Source organism: Meles meles, chromosome 16, assembly GCF_922984935.1.
Source record: "Meles meles chromosome 16, mMelMel3.1 paternal haplotype, whole genome shotgun sequence".
NCBI classification, from domain to species: Eukaryota; Metazoa; Chordata; class Mammalia; order Carnivora; family Mustelidae; genus Meles; species Meles meles.
The window spans coordinates 48297100-48316670 of NC_060081.1; the positions used below are offsets into that span (position 1 = coordinate 48297100).

Consider the following 19571-nt stretch of genomic DNA (forward strand, 5'->3'; position numbering starts at 1 on the left):
ACCTGGAGATGACAGTCCACACTGAACAGGGTCATTGAAAGAAATCTCAAATGACATCCATGAAATTGCCCTCTGAATGTACGCATTTCCTACTTAAATAATTCAGCTTCTTAAAATGCCTGTCTTTAAACTCCCTGCATGAGATGTCACTCCTTTCCACTTTGTCTTCTGAACTAGCTTCTATTTGGGCCTCAAAGATACAGTCCCACTGGATCTTGGGGCCAATCTTGGCTCTATCACTTTTTATTGTCTAAGAGAAGTACAGAAATTACTGGACCATGCGCACAAAGGCCTCTGCTATCACCTTGAGAATTCTGCAGAGAGCACAGAGCTGTAGAAAACTGCAGATCTGAAGGCTTAGCATGAGGCTGTTCGCACCAAAGAGGGGCTGCGGCATCAGGGGAAGGGGAGATGAAGCAGGGAAGCAGGCAGAGAGAGCCCTCAAACCATGAGGCAGGACTAAGACCTGTGAGAGAGGAGAGGAAAGAGGAAGGGTCCCCGACAGCAGCATGGCTCTGACAACATCTCCAGCAGGTGGGTGGAACTCCCAGAGCAAGGAGTAGCCACTGGCTTCATCTGGGGCAGACAAGGGCCAGCTCTAGAATCTCTGCCATGTTGCTCACTGGCTGTGAACCTCAGCATGAGCATTGTAAGAGTACAGAAGCTGCGGCAGCTAGAGGCTGCCTGCTGACCATACTGCTCATGGCAGGATCCACTGGAAGGAGAGGTTAGTGGCCTACCTCAATGGCTGCCAGAGATGGGATCTCTTGCTAACCTTTCTCCAGATTCCCCGAAAAGAACCTCCAGTTCCTGTTCCTTGGTACCCTTAAGATTCCTGGAAAATTAGGGGCCATTTAAATACCCCCAAAATTGGGGTCCAAGATAAGTAACTAAGGATTCGTTGGATCATGGTGGATGCTTATTAGTATCTGTTGCGTGATGAATAATTTCCCCACTGGGAATAGAGCAGTAAATAAAAACAAAGGACCTGCCCTCATGGCCTATATTCTAGGGGGAATTTGCACAATGAACAAAAAATAATATGTCAGGAATTGATAAACGTGAAGGTAAAAAAAAAATCTAAAAGGGCAAAGGTAATGTGTGTGTGTGTGTGTGTGTGTGTGTGTGTGTGTGTGTGTGTGTATGGGGGTGGTAGGTATGCTGATGAAATAGAAGGAAGGGCAGTCCAGAGAGAGGACTGCAAGTGCAAAGGCCCTGAGGTTGAAGTGTGTCTGGTATTTTCAGAGAACGTCAGTGGGACAGTAGAGTGACGGGGTCATGTAGAGGGACTGTAGGCCACAGGAAGGAATTTGGAAATTGTTTGAAATGAGCTAGAAAGCCCCTGAAGGTAAAGCTATTTCTGTTTAACTCCAAACCCGTGCCCTTAACCAACTGTGTGTATTTCAAACTCTTCAATAAAGAGCTCTCTGGCCAAGATTTTTACCCTAAATACCACCTAGTACAAACTCTTTCTTCATTGCAAACAATATCCTGGCAACTGGACTTTGGTGAGGATCCAAACGCTAGGCTCCTTTTTGCATTTCACCATTAAGAGGATCATTTGTCCTTTTAGGTTCCTGGGAGGAGAGAATCCACAGCAGGAGAGCAACAGGGATGCCAACAAAACTGTTTCCAGGGGAACTCCTTAGCAGAAAGAGCAAGGCAGACTCCAGACCTGGGAAACCCTACTGGCTCAGCCAACACACGCATTACATGTTTCCAACAAGGTACCATTTCAGAGCAATTGCTACTATTTATGACTTGAAGAGTAAGGACTTTAAAAACATGTTTATTAATCTATCAATATTAAGTATTAAAAGAGAGGCTTCCCCACTGAGGATATTTTATGTCTATTTTCATTGATTGAAAGAAAATATTATGTTCCTTCCATATAGTGCATTTTACCTAGTTTCCCTCCACCCACAAAAAAAAAAAAAAAAAAAAATTAGACTACAAAAGTCCAGGTTAATACTTTTCTGTCCTTAAAGGCTGATCTTCACTGATTATAAGGTAAAGGTATTAGTGTTCTGAGGGACACTTATTTGCTGTGTGAGACAAATAGATGAAAAATAAATTCTTTCCATCCTCATTTCCTTAAAAGAATCAAATCAAGAACTCCTGGATATAGTAACATAATTATGGTCTGAAATAAAGCAAATAGGTCACTAAGAAACTTAAGTAACCTCCATTACTATGTGATGTATGTATACATAAATATTTTAAAAATATCATATATATCTTCAAAAAACTGGAGGGGAAGGAAACATTTTTGGGGCACCTGGGCGGTTCAGTCTGTTAAGCATCTGCATTCAGCTCAGATCATGATCCCAGGATGCTGGGATCAAGCCCCATACCGGGGTCCCCACTCAGTGGAGAGTCTGCTTCTCCTTCTGTCCCCTGCCCCCCGCCCCCGCTCATGCTCTCTAATAAATAAGCAAAATCTTAAAAAAAAAAAAAGTTTTCCTTAATCCTTTCAAGGTCCCTGACTAGGTCTGAAAATTAAACTGACAAAGACAGATCAGCAATAGAAAAGCATGCAAATTTATTTACTATAAGTTTTATGTATAACAAAAAGAACCACAGGCCCCAAATGAGGTCACTTATGTGAAGGTCCTTGTCAGCAAACCAAGACTTAAAACCTAAACTAACTGCAGTTTCAACCCTGAAAGTAATGTGAGCTGTAACCAGCTAACCATGTGTTTCAGGGTCAGCACTAGGAGGCAGCCCACGGATAGACTCCCTCCGTTCCCCTTAGGAAGACAACTTTGCCTAAAACAATGTGTTCTTTGCTAATAATCCCCCCTCCTTTTCCGTTCCCTCTCTGCTTTTAAAAACCTTTCCTTTCCCGCAGCGCAACAGAGCTCCTTTCTACTTGTTGGATGGATTGGTGGGATGTTACTCAGTTCGTGAATTGTTTAACCAAGCCAACTTGATCTTCCCATTTACTTGGATGAATTTTGTTTTTAAACATGTGACATGAGAGTCTGCATAAGAAAGTGAAGACAAGAAAAACATGGCTAAACCTGAGTATTTTTGTGTTAGGTGTGATGAATGGTGTGGACAATTAGAAATAGCACAGGTCAAGGAGTAGGAGGTTAAGTGTAGTCATCTGGGGGTGGGGAGTGTCTTAGAAAAGCCCGTTTGTTCAGATTCTTCTCAGAGCACCTTTGTCATGGAAGATATGGATGCTTCTTTCTTGTAGGTAGAGGGAGGACACCTCTCACAATGGGGGGTTGTTATGATCTGCTTTGGGAGTTGGGGAGGAGGAGGGATGCTTCTGAATGACCTTCAAGCTCCTTCTGCTTAAAACATCCAACATACCGAGGTGCTGTATTTTGAACCTCATCATTTGCAAACGGCAGCCATTTCAAGGTCCCAAGTCACGACGCAGGTAGCTGTGATTCACGTGGGTTCTCTTGGTCAGTACTTCAGATCTGGAGGCAGCCTCCAGCAATCACTACATGTCGAATAGTAGGCAATTCTTGAATTGATTTAGGCTTCTCTTTCTTCTGTGTAATGTGGAAAATAATCTCATTTAATCCTTAATGCTATCTGAGGGTTTGAAAGAAGATGACTGATGTCAGGTGCAAAACATGCTGAAGAGTGAAATAAATCTAATACATTCGCGTCCTCTGGAAAAAGAAAAGTTTCTTTTACTGAGCGGTCCCCCCTCTTTATCTGCATTGCCTGTTTGGGGGAGATCAGCTGTGAAGAACTTTAAATGCATTTAATTTTTTTTTTTTTCCTTCTATGGAAATCCCAAACTCCCTGACTTGCTCTATGCCTTGTGGTTCTCAAACTTGAACTGCATCATCAGAATCACCCAGGCGGCTTTTAAAATAAGGATTGTTGGAGCTCCCTGCCCAGAGTTTCTCATTCGGTAGGTCTGGGGTGGGGCCTGAGAATTTGCATTTTGTTTTTTTTAAAGATTTTATTTATTTGACAGACAGAGATCACAAGTAGGCAGAGAGGCAGGCAGAGAGAGAGAGAGAGAGGAGGAAGCAGGCTCCATGTTAAGTAGAGAGACCGATGCTGTGGGGCTTGATCCCTGGACCCTGGGATCATGAACCGGGCAGAATGCAGAGGCTTTAACCCACTGAGCCACCCAGTTGCCCGAGAGTCTGTATTTCTAACAAGGACTCCAGGTGCTGCTAATTCAGCTGGTCAAGGACTACACTTTGAGAACCACAGCAGGCTAGCACATGGAATCTTTCTGCTCAGTTGTGAGCAGCTCTGTGACCTCAGATGAGGTATTTAACCACCATAAGCCTTGGTTCTACAGTTTATAAAAGGTTAGAGATCTACCCAACAACAGGCTGGGGCTGCTGTTTTTTTTTTGTTTGTTTGTTTGTTTTTTTAAGATTTTATTCATTTATTTGACACAGAGAGAGAGCGAGAGCAAGAGCGAGCTAGAGATGGAACACAAGCGGGGGAGTGAGAGAGAGAGAAGCAGGCTTCCCACTGAGCAGGGAGTGCGATACAGGGCTCAAACCCAGGACCCCAGGATCATGACCTGAACCAAGGGCTGAGCCACCCAGGTGCCCCAACAGCAAGCGTCTTCTGAGGTTTAAGTGAAACAGTGTTTGCTCAGCATTTAAACAGCAACACCCCTTACAGAGCACCTCGTGGAGGCTCACGGTGGCCATGGCACCTATTTCTAGTGGAAGGACTAAAAAGCACCCTCCCTAAACACAAGCGAAATCAGTAAGAACAGTGCAAACATTTCCCCCTAAATTTTTAGGAACAGGGAACTCATTCCCATGGAGGAGTTTAAAGCAACAGAATTGTATTACTCAAGAACGGACCTGAAGAGGATTCATTTTAACACATGCGGTATATTTCACTGGATGGTTCATTTGTTCACCCTTGAACAAACTCTATTAATTCAATGGCTAGACCACAAGCATTAACAGAGGGCACTCCCAAAGAGAATGTGCCAACGGCATGCAACCCAGATGTCCTTCAGGCCTCCTCACCGTCAGCATGGAGACCTGCAAGGCTGCACTCATCCCCCCCCCCCCCCGCTCCGCGGATGAGAAGGATTCTCTGGCCACTGTGCACCTGCTCACCCATGGCCACAGACATGGCTGGAAGGGATTAATACTGAGCATTTTCCTATATACTCCAGCTTGAATAGAAGCAACAAAGAACTAGCAGTTAAGCGACTTCTCAGCCCCTCTATTTTAATTTTATGGGTTCATTATCTATACACTTTCTTCATATATTGTTTTGTTCCTTTTCCATGCTCCTTGTAAATCTATGCCACCCCAGATTTCCTTCTCTGATTTCCTCGTGGATGCATCTCACGTCTTCCAGAATAAGCAGACCTTCCTACAACCCTGAACAGAATACATCTCAAGCCATAGAGTTTTCCAGGAGACTGACTCAGATGCTATTTCATGGGTGAGGTCCTTCTATTCCAACAGGGGATAAAGTTATATTCTACCTTGTGAAGAAATGAAGAATAGCAAACCCAAGGAATCTTCATGGAGAGGGGGGGAAAAACACATAAAAATGAAAAGAGTAATTAATAAGCAAAACCAAAGCAAACTGGGGCATCTCATAGAAAAGAAAGACCCAAGTGGTTCACTGCACAGCAAAGCTGATACAATTCTAGAGACAAGGGAAAAGAAGTGGAGAATGGTTAACCTAAAAATAAAATAAGACATTTGTAAGGGCAACCAATGGGCTCCAAGTAACTACTTGGAACTGAAAGTATCCTTACCACCCAAACTAAAGTATTATTCATTTCTGTGTAACATTATTTGTGTTCTGAGCAAGGTGTCTGCAAGCTACAAGCCTGTGGGTCAAATCCAGTGTGCCCCCGTTTTTGAAAATAAAATTTTATTAGAACATAGCTCATTCATTCAATGATGGATTATCTATGTTCTGTGACTTTTTGTGCCACAAAGTCGAGTATTTGTAACAGAGACCGTGTGGCTTATAAAACCTGGTAAATTGTCTCGTCCCTTATAGGAAAAGTATGTTGACTGCTGTTCTAAGCCTTTACTACATAAAGAGTACCTAAGAGAACTGTGGTTGATTGTAAAGACAGCCCAATCCTTCATGCCTCCCTGCATCCACACCCTTTGCAATGTGACTTATAGCTTCTCCCATCAGGAGGTGTCTCTACTCCTTGAGTCTGAGATGGGCTCATGACTTGCTTTGATCTAGAGAATGCAGCAGAAACACGGCTGACTCCAAGAGACAACAAGCCTCGCCTGCTGGCAGAAGGATGACAGATCAGGTGGACTGGAAAGGAGAAGGTCTTGCTAAGGCCACCTGAAATCAGCCAGCCCCAAGTCAGCTCAGCAGACACTTGAGTGAGCCCAGCTGAGCTCCACTCCGATGGCTGACCCACAGAATCTTAGGCTATTTAAGTGGTTGCTATCTTAAACTTTGGGATTGGAATATATCACTCCCAAATATGCCACTTGGGCATATGGATTATGGTGAACCGAAAATAACTGAGAATCAACAGATGCAGAAAAAGGCCTTCTCAAAGCTTCCCTCATCTGCTTCAAAGCAGAAACTTTTGAGAAATGAAGGTGGCCATGAATCCCCTCTCCAGAGAGTTTTATGGGCATGAAGACAGAAAGCTGGCACCAAGATGAGTCTGCACAAACAAACCTTACTAAAATAACCTCTATCTCTCATTTGTTTCCCAATATATATCTATCTTCCCACAATGTATTGCCCCTAGGAGCCCAAATCCTCTTTCCCTTTATCTGGTCACTACTCCACAATTTATCATCTTTTGTTAAAATGGTATACAAGCTTCTGAGTCTACCCATTTCTTTGGGTTTTCACTTTCCGGTGAAGCTCCTTTGCCTGTAAAAATAGTAACATCAACACAATTTTATGCCTTTCTTCCTGTTCATCTGGCTTATGTCATCTTAATTTGCTAGCCCCAGCCACTGAACCTAAGAGGACAGAGGAAAGCTTGGCTCTGCTATGTCATTAAGCTTTGGTGTGCTGTGTTGTGTGTAACAACACAACAAAAACTGATACAATTATTGACCAATCACTGATCCTTTTATACCCTTGTCTTTTCACGTTACTAACTCGTGCCTTTCTTCACTTTCAGGCCTCAAAGCTCCTTCCAGATTTGATGTGCTGTCTCCTAGTGGGACTTCAAATCAGGTTCACACTTGTTCTCCTTGCTTTGCTGGAACTTTACCTGCTGGTTGGTCAAGCCTGACCTCTGGTTATTTCTCCTTAGGGCAACTGTCTCTTATAGTTCCAATACTTTAAGACTTCTTCACCTCCAAGTCCTTGCATAGGTTTGTACTTAGCAGTCTGGAAAACCTCTCATTTAACATACATGTTTTCATTGGTTTAATCGAGGCACACTTTCTTTTTACCAAGGGCAGTGAGTGGTTCCTTCCCACAGCTCACACACTCAGAGGTAAATAGTGACAGAGGGCAGGTCCACAAACTCTGATTTGAAATTGCTCTTCCAACCTTACCCACAAATAAAGGAGCAAATGTGCACCAAGGATCTATGAGTGAAAATCTGGGATTATCCTGGGCTTCTGTTATACAATCCCTCACTCTTAGTTAAGGTTAAAAAAAAAAAAAAAATGAAAGGGGGGAGAGGTTCAAGCCATTTATGGCAGAAACATTAGAAGTCTGATTATTTATGCCAAGAGTTTGCACTGGTATCTTTTGAGTTATTGGCTGAACCTTTTACTCTGGATAAGCACTGGGACACAACAAAACAGACCTGGTCTCAACCACGAGAGAGCCTTTGTTCTGAAGACACATCCCATCCACACAAGCGGGTGACTCAGACTCCTACTAGGATAAACTGACACGCAGGACAGATGCTGACTCAGACAGGTAAAAGGACTTGCTCAAGGTCATAACTTGCAAATACCTGGGTCAAGCCTCAAACCAGAGTCTTCTGCCTTGATATCCATTCTCTGGAATTTTCCAAATACAGACTTTTCCTTAATGCTTCAGGGTTAGATGCCCATGAGCTCTAAGCTTTGGGAATTTGAAAGCATAGGTAATAGTATCAGAACTGTTGTTTTAAAATCTGGTCTAGGGGCACCTGGCTGGCTCAGTTAGTACAGCATGCAACTCTGGTTCTCAGGGTCATAAGTTCAAGCTCCATGCTGCGCATGGAACCAACTTAAAAAGAATAAATATATTTAAAAAAAAATTAAATCGGATCTAGAGGAAGGAACAGGCCTGGGTGTTTTTGCAAAAACTTGGCTGATGTTAGGTGGTACAGGTTTGGGTTGTTTCCATGTTCAGGCCAACTGACTAAGTGCCCAGGCACCTGGCCACAACTTTCTTATCTTGTAAGGAAGAAGTCACATGGCTGAGATGACAAGAAATGTACCTGAAGGCAGGCTGATACAGAACTGCAAAATCCTTAGGCTCAACCACCTTATTATCTTTACTGTAGCACAGAGATGGTAAGAAAATTGTCTATGGAGCAGTGCCTGGGTGGCTCAGTTGGTTAAACGACTGCCTTCAGCCCAGGTCATGATCTGAGGGTCCTGGGATCGAGCTCTGCATTGGGTTCCCTGCTCAGCAGGAAGCCTGCTTCTCCCTCTCCTACTCCCCTTCTTGTGGTTCCTCGCTCACTCTGTCTCTCTCTGTCAAATAAATAAATAAAATCTTTAAAAAAAAAAGAGAGAGAAAAGAAAAGAAAGAAAGAAAATTGTCTGTGGAGATACAGCCAGCAGGAGAAAGGAGTAAGACTCTAACTTGCCTTTCTTCTATTAAATTCCTGGTGTTCTCCAACCATACATTCCAATCTCCTACCTACTTTGCTCGTGCCTCCTCCCCCCGACCACAAGCCATTTTCAACACAGCCACCAAAGTGTCTCCAAAATGCCTATCAGAGCACATCAGTCTCACTGAAATGGCTTCCCACAATGACCAGAAAGAAATCTAAGCTCCTCGTCCTAGTTCTACAACCTTGACTCTCATCCTTGAGTGTGCTTCCATTTGTTCATCCTCTACTTATGCTTTTCAATTCCCTTTCTGCTCACTTTATTTTTAACTAAAACTTAGGCGATTTCTATTATAAGCAAAATGTTTCTTAGGTACTGTGGAAGATATGATGATAAATGCTGTTCATTTCAGGAAGAGGAACAGCCTAAGTGCACCCATAAATCTGACCCTTCTCTCTGACTCCCTTGGGGACCACCAGAGCTTCCGGGGCTAGAAACCCCCACCTCACCTTACAGTCCTTATTCTCCTTCACCTTCTCCACCCACTGAGTCAGAAAATCCCCTGACTCATTCTCATACCTAGCCTCTCCCCTTACTTCTCTCCATGGTGTGGACACTGTCCTTCGGTAGCTTCGGCTCCTGCTCTCCAGCACCCTTGCCTTGGCCCTAGCTGGACAAGCCACTCCCCTCCCCCATACCCATGGCCTTGAGCAAGCTGTGGGCTCCACCCGCCTCTCAGCTGTGGTTTGATCAACTGGCTGGCCCTTCCATTAAGACTCAGCCAGAAGGGGGGCTGCTCTCTTAGGCATCCCAGATCAGCCCCGCGCACTGGACGCCCCTTCCAGCCCTCTCACACCACAAGGAAGATGACCCACCACCTTCCTCATCACAACTTGACTTTGGGGGAAAGGACAGGGGTGAGGGTGGTGGGGCACCTAGGCCATGGGCTAAGTTTCAAAATGAGACGTCTGGACTTAAATTTGTTGGATAATGAAGTGATCTCAACACATTTTTGTTTGGCTTTAAATATCTAATTCTAGTGGGGACTGGAGTTTGAAGAAAGTGAGACTTGTGGCAAGATAAGCAATTCCTGAACTAATATCCACAAAGCACATGTAGCAATAGGTTCCTAGGTTGAAAATTCCAAAATTAAACTTGGTTGAGCTCATTTCCCTACTTTTTCTCCACTTCCCCACTCCAAATTTGAATTTATATTTTTTTGGCTTTGTGATTGGCAATTTTAGGCTTTAAAAAACAGAAGCATGAGCTTCTATTCCATGTGCCATCAACTGACCGTCAGCAATACCTCCCAGGAGAAGAATAATCTTCTGGTCTTTCCTCCAGTTTTCTAACCATTTCGACTCCAACACTTCCCTGCATTCCTCCTGTGTATGGGCAAAATTAACGTTTCATTCAGTTCTCTCACTAATCATTAAATGTTTTGCCCACCTTTTAGAGTATTTTAAAGACTAGGGGCACCTGGGTGACTCAGTGGGTTAAGCATCTGCCTTAGGCTCAGGTCACGATCCCAGGGGCCTGTGATGGAGCCCTACATGGGGCTCCCTGCTCAGAGGGGAGCCTGCTTCTCCCTCTCCCTCTGCCCCATCCCACCATTTGTGCTTGCTCTCTCGTGAGTGTGTGCTTCCCCCCCCTTCAAATAAATAAAATCTTTTTTAAAAAAGTCGAAAAACCACTAAATATTATGATTATCATTACCATCATGGTGACTCTGTAAGCATTTTTCCCTGCAAATACAAGTAACAGGCAAAATTCTACACTCCATTCTTTGAGCCTAATATTCTGACCCTGTTGGTACAATTCAATTTAAACGATCCAAAACTTGGGGACGATAAATAAATAAATAAATAAATAAATGGCTATCTATCATCTGGACAGTCTAAGGGAACACTGTCTAAGAGGTCTACCCAAGGAGGATTTATTTCTATAGAAGAATGTACTTTGGGTTGATCGACCAGTTACTCGGTCTTTGCAGTTAGCTAGAGATGTTGCACCTGTTTTGTATCCACAGAGATGTGGGATTCGTGGCTGGTAGAAAAGACAACCACAGAACTCATAGTTTCATGGTCCTACAGGACAGCGACCAGCTTTGTAGTGAACTGACCAAACTTGGGTTAGCTTTCCTCTCCTAACTATACATCGCTGACCTTCAAACAGCATGGGTCCACGGAGATATGAAGGTTTTTGTTTTGATAAACCCAGTACAGTGCTGTAGATGTATTTTCCTTAGGATTTTCCTAACAACATTTTCTTTCCTGCAGCTCCCTGATGGTAAGAATACAAGCAGAGAATACATATGACACACAAAATACGTGTTACTCAATTGTTTTCGTTATCAGTAAGACTTCTGGTCAACAGTGAGCTATTAGCAGCTAAGTTTTTTGGGGAAGGGGGAGGTCAAAGTGGTATGAGGATTTTTCACGGCAGAGGTCTGGGCCGCACCCCCTGAGTTGTTCAAGGGTCAACTGTACAACTCTCTTCTTCCAGGGCTCTTTGCCATCTTGCCGGTGTCCTCACAGAGGGGTTAAATAAATCTTGAAGCCAAAATACTTTCTATGAGGGTTGTGTTTTTAGGGTTTTTTTTTTTTTTTTTTGAAAATTATATTTAGAAAATTCTTCACTTCCCTGATGAACAGCCTGGGGTGTGTAGGCTGTCTGGGCCTTTCGGAGCTTTGCTACATGGTCCTCCATTCGAATTTCAGAGCTGCCCTGGAAAGAGGCAACTGTTGGCCTCTCGCATTTGGACCTACTTTAGGCTGGCCCTGGTCCTGCACTTTGATACTTCACTGGGTCTGATGACAGCAATAATTGTTTCCCTTGTCCTGGTAACAGGTGGAAGCACCTATAGATTCCGCTAAAGTGTGTGTTGGAGGAAGGGTTGGAGGGTGGAGGGTGGAAGGGGCTAGGACAAAGACCAAGGCTTTTCCAGAAAACAGGGCTCTACCTGGGCAGTTTGCCTCAGTGACAATGAAGTCCCATGGGTAAGAAAAAGGAGTAGCCCCTACCTGGGGATCTGGGACATGGAAGAAAGGGAGCCTGAGGTGAATCATCTGTACGACATTTAAATCTCAGCTCTAGCTGCCACCAAGAAGACATGGCTGAAGAAAACTGTAGATTCCAGCCAAGGGAACTGAGAGCTCCTTCTGTGTGTTGAGGAATCTGGTTGTCATTTGAGCTTGTTGCCTAGAACCGTGCTGCCCAATAAGACAGACACTGGCCACGTGCAGCTGGGTAAGTTCAGATTAAAACCAACTAAAGTGAAAAACCCAGTTCCCGCAACCCCACCAGGCACATCTCAAGTGCTGGCCAGCCACACATGGTCAAGGGGCAGCACAGACACAGACCACCTTCATCAGGCAAGGCTCCCTAGGTGACCACTTATCTAGAAGGATTATGCGAGGTTACACATAAGCAAAGGTCTCCGGAGAGTCTGGTCCCTTTTTTACCTCACACTCTCACTCAAACTGCTCAGGATGAGAAGGGACTAAAATCTTCTGTTTTGGTTGTTTGGCTTAAGAGAGAGAAGAAAAAAAAAAAATTTATTATTATTATTTTTTTAATTTGGAGAAGAGGCATGTGGAAAAGGAAATAGGTAAACTGGAAAAGGAGTCTGAGGGGGAGATTAAAAAAAGAAGAGAAGCTGGAACATGCACCTTAGTGGAAGAGAAGTGGGGAAAGGAGAAGACAATGAGAGCCAGTCCCTGGCCAGGCTGGCGAAGGAAATTTGTTGAGCGCCATCTCTGATGTTTAATCTTGAAGTGAGGCCTGTTGTGTGCTCCAATCCTCCTCTGCTACCAGCAAATCTTACGTGAAAGTCTATTTCATACAATGCTCTTGCTTTGGGGAGTTGATGATATATACAAAGTCCTGGGGACAGAAAGGTAAGAAGGCACAAAGGATGCGGGACATCACCAAGAAAGTGTCCGCAGGTAGGAATCTAGGAAAGACCAGGGAGGGCCTGGTGTAGCCAGGGCATAAGGTCTTCAGTCTTTTAATATGTTATCAAAGGAAAGTCAGGAGACTGTTTAAGCTGGAGACATTTGGGTTGCGAGTGTTTTAAAAGGTATTGTTATTTCTCACCTCTGCAATAGAAAAATCTCCGCTTTGAAGACTGAAAAAGAAGCATCCCTTAGGAAACAAAATACATTTTGCATTTCAGTAACTTTCAGGTCACGTAGATTTGGATAAAAAGCAGATTTACAAGTGGCATGGGAATACAACCAGAGGCTACAATGCGGACTGCTATGTTACACAGTCTCTAAGAATATGGCCAACCTCAAAAGCAATACAGAAATAATAAAATAATGCTTAAATGCAACTGCCCTGATTACATTTATTGGCAAAATAACATATACTTTCAAAATAGTGACGAGTAGGGGTGCCTGGGTGGCTCAGTCGTTTAAGCGTCTGCCTTCAGTTCAGGTCATGATTTCAGGGTCTGCGGATCGAGCCCCATGTCAGGCTCCCTGCTCAGTGGGGAGTCTGCGTCTCCCTTCCCCACCCCACCCCCCAGGCTCATGCATTCACTCTCTCTCAATAAATAAAATCACAAAAAAAATAGTGACTAGTCAACACATTTTTTCTGATCTAGTGCGCGCTCACCCACAGCCTGACCCCCCTTCCTTGCCTTCTTTAAACACATGCGTGGAACACAACTGAGTATCTGGCTGATCCCTCAGGCCCTCATGATAATGTCATTTGTCACATGGTGCTGAAGGCATTTATGCCCCTTCGTAAATGGTCCCTTTGCCATGATGTTTTTGGGATGCTCGGGCTGTGTTTTCTCTAACTTCTGCTCCTCTCGCTTGCCGTCAGCTGTCATTTCCCACTGCTGTTCACACACACCGTAGAAACAAACCTTGTACACTTGCATTTTGTCGCCTTTAATATTTTAGCAGCTGTGGCTCCAAAGAACTGAATCTTACAGGACCAGGAAACGCTGATAAAAAGTGGCACGGTCCAGTTTCTAATATTGTGACTTTCTTGTTTGATACGTTGTTATGAAGAGAGGCATCTACTTTATTCAGTGAAAACTTGTTTTGCTTATATCCTGATAAGATATCACTTAAAGCTGAAAGCTGAGCTGGGTTGTATTTAATCCTTGTTCAAGACTGTGACCTCTGCCTCATTTTCTGAGGAACCTGGGTGAAAAGCAATAGCCCTTAGGAGCCCACGTAAATCAGTGTTTTCTAAATATGAATGACTCGTGATGATTAATAGCTAAGGAAAATCATCCTGAGAAATAAAAACAATAACCTCCAGCTCCTCAAATCGCAATTCACTTGATAAAGCATAAAAATAGCACTTTTTTCCTCTAATGTGTTTCTGCTTATATAACAGTAGCCAAGATACTCAACCAGTGATAATATTTAATCTCTTCAAAATGACCTTCTCTGATTTATTAGAAGACATGCAGTATTTTTTAAGTAATCCTATAGATTTCTAGTGCTTGGGATGCTGCCTGAGGAAACTGCCAAACTTTAGGATACTCTAGTAGTTCCTGGGAGTGATGTCCCACCAGCTCATAACCAAGGGTCAATGGTCATTATCTTGGTGACTCTAGTCTTCAACCTGGACCTGGCTTACCTGGGAAAAATTCTTGTAAGTGCTAAGCCAGTCCCTGGCCTTCTTTGTTACACTGGGTAAAGTGGATTAAAAACAGCCAACTGTGGGGCACCTGGGTGGCTCAGTGGGTTAAAGCCTCTGCCTTTAGCTCGGGTCATGATCCCAGGGTCCTGGGATTGAGCCCCACATCGGGTGCTCTGCTCGGCAGGGAGCTGCCTTACCCCTCTCTCTCTCTGCCTGCCTCTCTGCCTACTTGTGATCTCTGTCTGTCAAATAAATAAATCAAATCTTAAAAAAAAAAAAACCAGCCAACTGCAATAATTTACTTTGTACTAAGCTTGAGCTATATCAAATTCTTGATATTGGTCATTTATTATTTAAAAGATGAAACCTGTCATACAATTTACCGTAATGTTTTGAGTCTATTGAGGTTCAGATCCCCATACAGATCTCGAAGATTATCAAGTACTCTCACCATTTCACTTAACAACAGGAATAAACAATAAATGAACCAGACTGAGTTGGAAACATTTTTATCTAAAATTCTCTGTAATGCTACATCAACAGTGAGTTTGGCAGTTGCAGGCATCCTACTAGTCCTCAGAGAAAGATAAGTAAAAGATGGTCTTTGACCTCAAGAAACTAAGAACACAGTAGGAGACATAAAAACAGTAAATAAAATGTGAATGTGGTGTACAATGTGCAAAGGTAGGTTGGTGGTGACACAAAGGAGTTATCCATAAGATTTTATTTATTTATTTGACAGACAGAGACCACAAGTAGGCAGAGAGGCAGGCGGTGGTGGGGGAGCAGGCTCCCTGCTGAGCAGAGAGCCTGATGTGGGGCTCCATCCCAGCACCCTGGGATCATGACCTGAGCCAAAGGCAGAGGCTTTAACCCACTGAGCCACCCAGGTGCCCAAAGGAGTTAACAATTCTTATTGAATGGGTGAAGGAAAAGATCAATGATGTAGAGATTTCTCATCTGGGTTTTGAAGGATGATTAGGAGTTCACCAGTCACACTAGGAGGAATAAGGCATTTTAGAAAAAGAGAGCAGGATGCACAAAGTATGTAAAATAACAGTATCTTGGGGGAATCGCTAGGGGATTTTTATGGTGAAAGCAGAATGTGTGTGTGTGTGTGTCTGTCTGTCTGTCTGTAGCAAACTGGTGGGAAATGAGGCTGTGGTATTAGGCAGGAACCAAATCAAGGAAGGCCTTTTATTTCATCTTATCCTACAATAACGAATTATGGAAGCCTCTGAAATAGAGAAAAAGCAAGTTCTGATTTAGATTTTCAAAAGATCAGAATCACAATTTTGGAAGAGAGAAAAAAAGAAGAAGAAACAAACAAAAGACTAAGAGAAAACTGTCAAAGAATTAATAGTGGTTATCTCCAGGGGGTGAAATATTTTCTGTCTTCTCATAGCAAAATGTAGCTAACTGTTCCTTCGTAGAAGGAGTCAAGTTTGTCCCATAAACAGCTCTCACTTCAATATTTTAATTTACTACAAGGAACAGTGACTACACTGGGGCCCATCCTTAGCCTTTTTCGATTTGGTTTACTTACAAAGCAACTATGGTACAAATCTAGAGGGTATTAGGATACACATTTTGGAAAAACCAAGTCGACGAGTACTGAGTCACGTCAGCCCAGAGACCTCATGAAAAGGCCTGACAATCCGAACCTCTGAGGGGGCCACCACAGTCAGCCACCACACACATTCCAGAGCTTTCCAGGGGAACCAATTCTGACTTGAGATGAAGTCTTAAACAATTTCACATTTCACTTTGCCTCAGACGTGACAGTCTCCTCATCCCCCCTTCCCCAATTCACCTCAAATTCAAGTACAGTCCAAGCAAAACAATGCATTTACAAATGCTAATGAGGCTTCAACTCACAGACCTAAACTTCCCTAATAGATTGATGGCCCCAAACTCCTGCTCTATAGAAAGTCTGGAGTCCATGTTGTCTTGCAAAGGGCACAAATGATAAATGGTAGAAACCCAGGCATGCAAAGCTTTGATCCAGCTGTTTGGTACGAATGAAACCATCAAAGCAAATGACTAGCACAAAGTCCAATCACTATTCCATTTACAACAAATACAAAGTTTTATGTAGCAAGCCTGCCAAAAACACTTCGTTAGGCAAAAACTGTTACTACATGAAACCCATCTGTAAAAACAGGGTAATAATAGCAACAACCTTATAAGGTTGTTGTGAAGAATTAAACAAATAATACACACAAGTGCTTAGAAGACTGTCTGGCACACAGTGAGCACTCAATAATTTATAGCATCATTATCCTGATTATATCTGGCACACGGTAAGTGCTCAATAAATTACAGTATCATTTTCATCATTATTATATCTCATAACTTGCCTCTTTCCAACTATTTCAACTTATAAATCTCAAAGATGTTCTTACTTATGTCAAAGACTATTTACTCAATACTGTAATTAAAATGAAATAATTATAAGAATGTTTTGAGAGAAAAGATTAATAACACTTCTTTACCTCTTCATATCTGTCAAAAACGGCTCCTTCTTGTAAAAAGGAAGGAACTTCCTTCTGCCAGTTAAATTCATAAGGTTTAGCCATGATTACACTCAAGACCTAAAAATGAAAAAGAATATCTCATTAGTGTGCAAAATTTAAAAACAAGCGAAGATCAAAGGTTAATCACTTTATATTTATGCGTTTGCGAAAGCTCTTCTTAATACGCATAGAGTAAGCCCATAAATTGTCTCTTTCTTCTTCTTTCCTTCATCCAATTCCAACTTCCCTTTGCCTTGTCTCTAAACCTGGGGAAATACAGTTGGCCCTTGAACAACACAGGTTTGAACTGGATGGGTCCACTTATACAAGAATTTTTTTTTTTTAAATAAATATAGCATAGTACTTAAATGCATTTTCTCTTTCTTAGGATTTTCTTAACATTCTCTTTTCTTAAGCTCACTTTATTGTAGAAATACAGTATACACCTACATATAATATACAAAATATGTGTCAACCAACTGTTTATGTTAATGGCAAGGCTTCTGGTCAACAGTAGGCTATTCGTAGTTAAGTTCTGGAAAAGTTGAAAATTATGTGTGAATTTGTGATCATGTGGAAAGTTGGAGCCCCTAACTTCCCTGTTGTTCAAGGGTCAACTGTAATAGCCACAAAGAGGTGATCAACCAGAGGTGATCATTTGGGAACCTTCCCCTCCCTCTCCAAATCATATAAGATAGTAAGGTATGTATTTTAATCTGATGGCATCAGATAAAGAGAGAAACCACAATCCTGACCCTATTTACAGGAGAGGCCTACTGCTAAGGGTGGGTGGTTCTGCCAGCCTACACTATGAGCCTAAAGATGTATGCATGGGCAGAGAAGTCCACTGGATGATGAGTTGCAGAATCAAACAGGAGTAGCTGAAGTATTTTTATTGCTCTTGGTTCTCTCAATAGCCCTCTCACCCCTTCCTCACTTGGGCCACTCAGAGGACTGCAGAAGGTCTGCTTTCTAGCACAGGGCAGCATATATTATTACACTGAAAGAGAGCATGGACATTCTTCAGGGTGGTTGCCTGTACTTTGGAAGAAGCGAGCACTCTTTCTACCCACAATTCTTAGCATTAACCCACCATGGTCTACCTCTAGTAGCTGCAAGCAGGAAATCTTCAATGAAAAGGTTTAAAATGAATTAAATGAAAAGGAAAATCTTCAATGAAAAGGTAACCAAGAATTATCAAATATTTAAGCAATGCCAAGAACATGGAAGATGGACACCAAACCCAATAAGTAGAACTGACACCCAAGAAAACAGAGTTAACAGGAGTGATAGAACCTGACTTTGTTTAAGTGTGGCTAATAAGTGTGGGGGGAAACAGTGCACTCAGTTCCAAAAATATAATTAACTAGAAATCTAGAAATTTAAAAAAGATTGTTGAAATCAAACTCTTACCAGATGAGCGGAATTATAAAGAGAACTCAGCTGAAATGCTGAGCCAAGGGATTCTCAGAGACTGCAACACAAAAAGAAAGCACAATGGAAAAATTTAGAGAGGTGGAAAATGAAAGCCAAAGATTCAACCACCATCCAACAAAACAGCTTCTTCCATCAGAAGGAGAGAAAGCAGAGCCAATGGAAGGACTAATCAAAGCAACAGTGGAAGAATATTTCTGAAATTTGAATATTTGCATATTCAGATTTGAGTCTTCAGTGTGAATATCTCAGTCCCTGGTTGAAAAAAAAAATCCACTAATGCAAGGAGCATAAATGTGGGGGGTGGGTAGATACACACACTTAAAAATACCTTCAGTGACACTGAGAAAAAGAGATAAGAAGAGAAGTTATGAAATTCCTAAGAAATGGGCAGAGAGAAGACAATTCAGAGGTGAACGACAAGAAGATGGAAATCGGGCATACTGTTCTCAATACTGCAACCTCAAAACTCTGGGGGACAATAATTTTGGACTTGAAATTGTGTCCAATCAACTAACGGTTTAGTTTGTAGGAGAAAATAGAGGTATTTATGGACTTGCAAGGTATGAAAGATTTAATGACCTACTCTGAAAGACTTAAGGTATTACATGCTCTGTCAAGAAGAAAAATAAATATAGAGATGGGATAGGGGAAGTAATGTGGAGATAATGAAGAGAGAAGAAAAAAAGGGGAAGTTTACTCTTAAGTTTTACTTACTACACACACAAAAAAAAAAGATGAAGAAATTATAAAAATTTCGTTCCCAAATTGCTGGTTATATCAATACAGAGGTTGTGGCAGCTCACGTGGTGAAAGGGAAGGAGGTATGGACCTAAGGGAGGTCAACTATTTTGGGAGTGGAATATCAGTATTTAAGACTCTCAACACTGGCAGAAAAATAGAAGTTTAAGAATTTAAGAATTTTCCTAAAGGAAATTAAAAATGGAGAGTAAAACTTGCACATCATTAGGGGGAGAACAGAACAAAGAAACATGAGTTCCCTTTAAAAAGAAAACAGCTGTGGGGAGGAGGGGGAAAAAGAACACTATACATGGAAAACACAAAAGAAAATGACAACATATCCCTGTTAAAACAGATGTAAATTGGCTAAATTCATGTATAAAAAGAAAAGACCGAGGCTTTGACGTTAGGTAACATTATGATTGTTCACCAGAAGTATTTATAAAATAAAATAAGTATTTATAAAATAAATATAAAATAAATAATAAATTAAATTAAATAAAAATGATACAGGAAGTTCAAAAATGAAGGGATGAAGAAAACAGTCTAATAAGCACATGCTAGGAGGAAAGAAAGCAGGTGT

At 42.2% G+C, this 19571-nt stretch overlaps 1 protein-coding gene across 12 annotated transcripts in view; it reads right to left on the reverse strand.

Annotated features, from left to right (window-relative positions):
- PLCB4 (phospholipase C beta 4) overlaps positions 1-19571 on the reverse strand; it is a 420401-nt gene that overhangs the window by 141291 nt on the left and 259539 nt on the right. For all 12 annotated transcript variants that reach the window (XM_045980886.1, XM_045980883.1, XM_045980895.1 and 9 more), the window contains one exon: positions 16793-16891. In XM_045980886.1, coding sequence (XP_045836842.1) covers positions 16793-16876 — 84 coding nt within the window. In that variant the 5' untranslated portion in view covers positions 16877-16891. The remainder of the gene's footprint in view (positions 1-16792; positions 16892-19571) is intronic.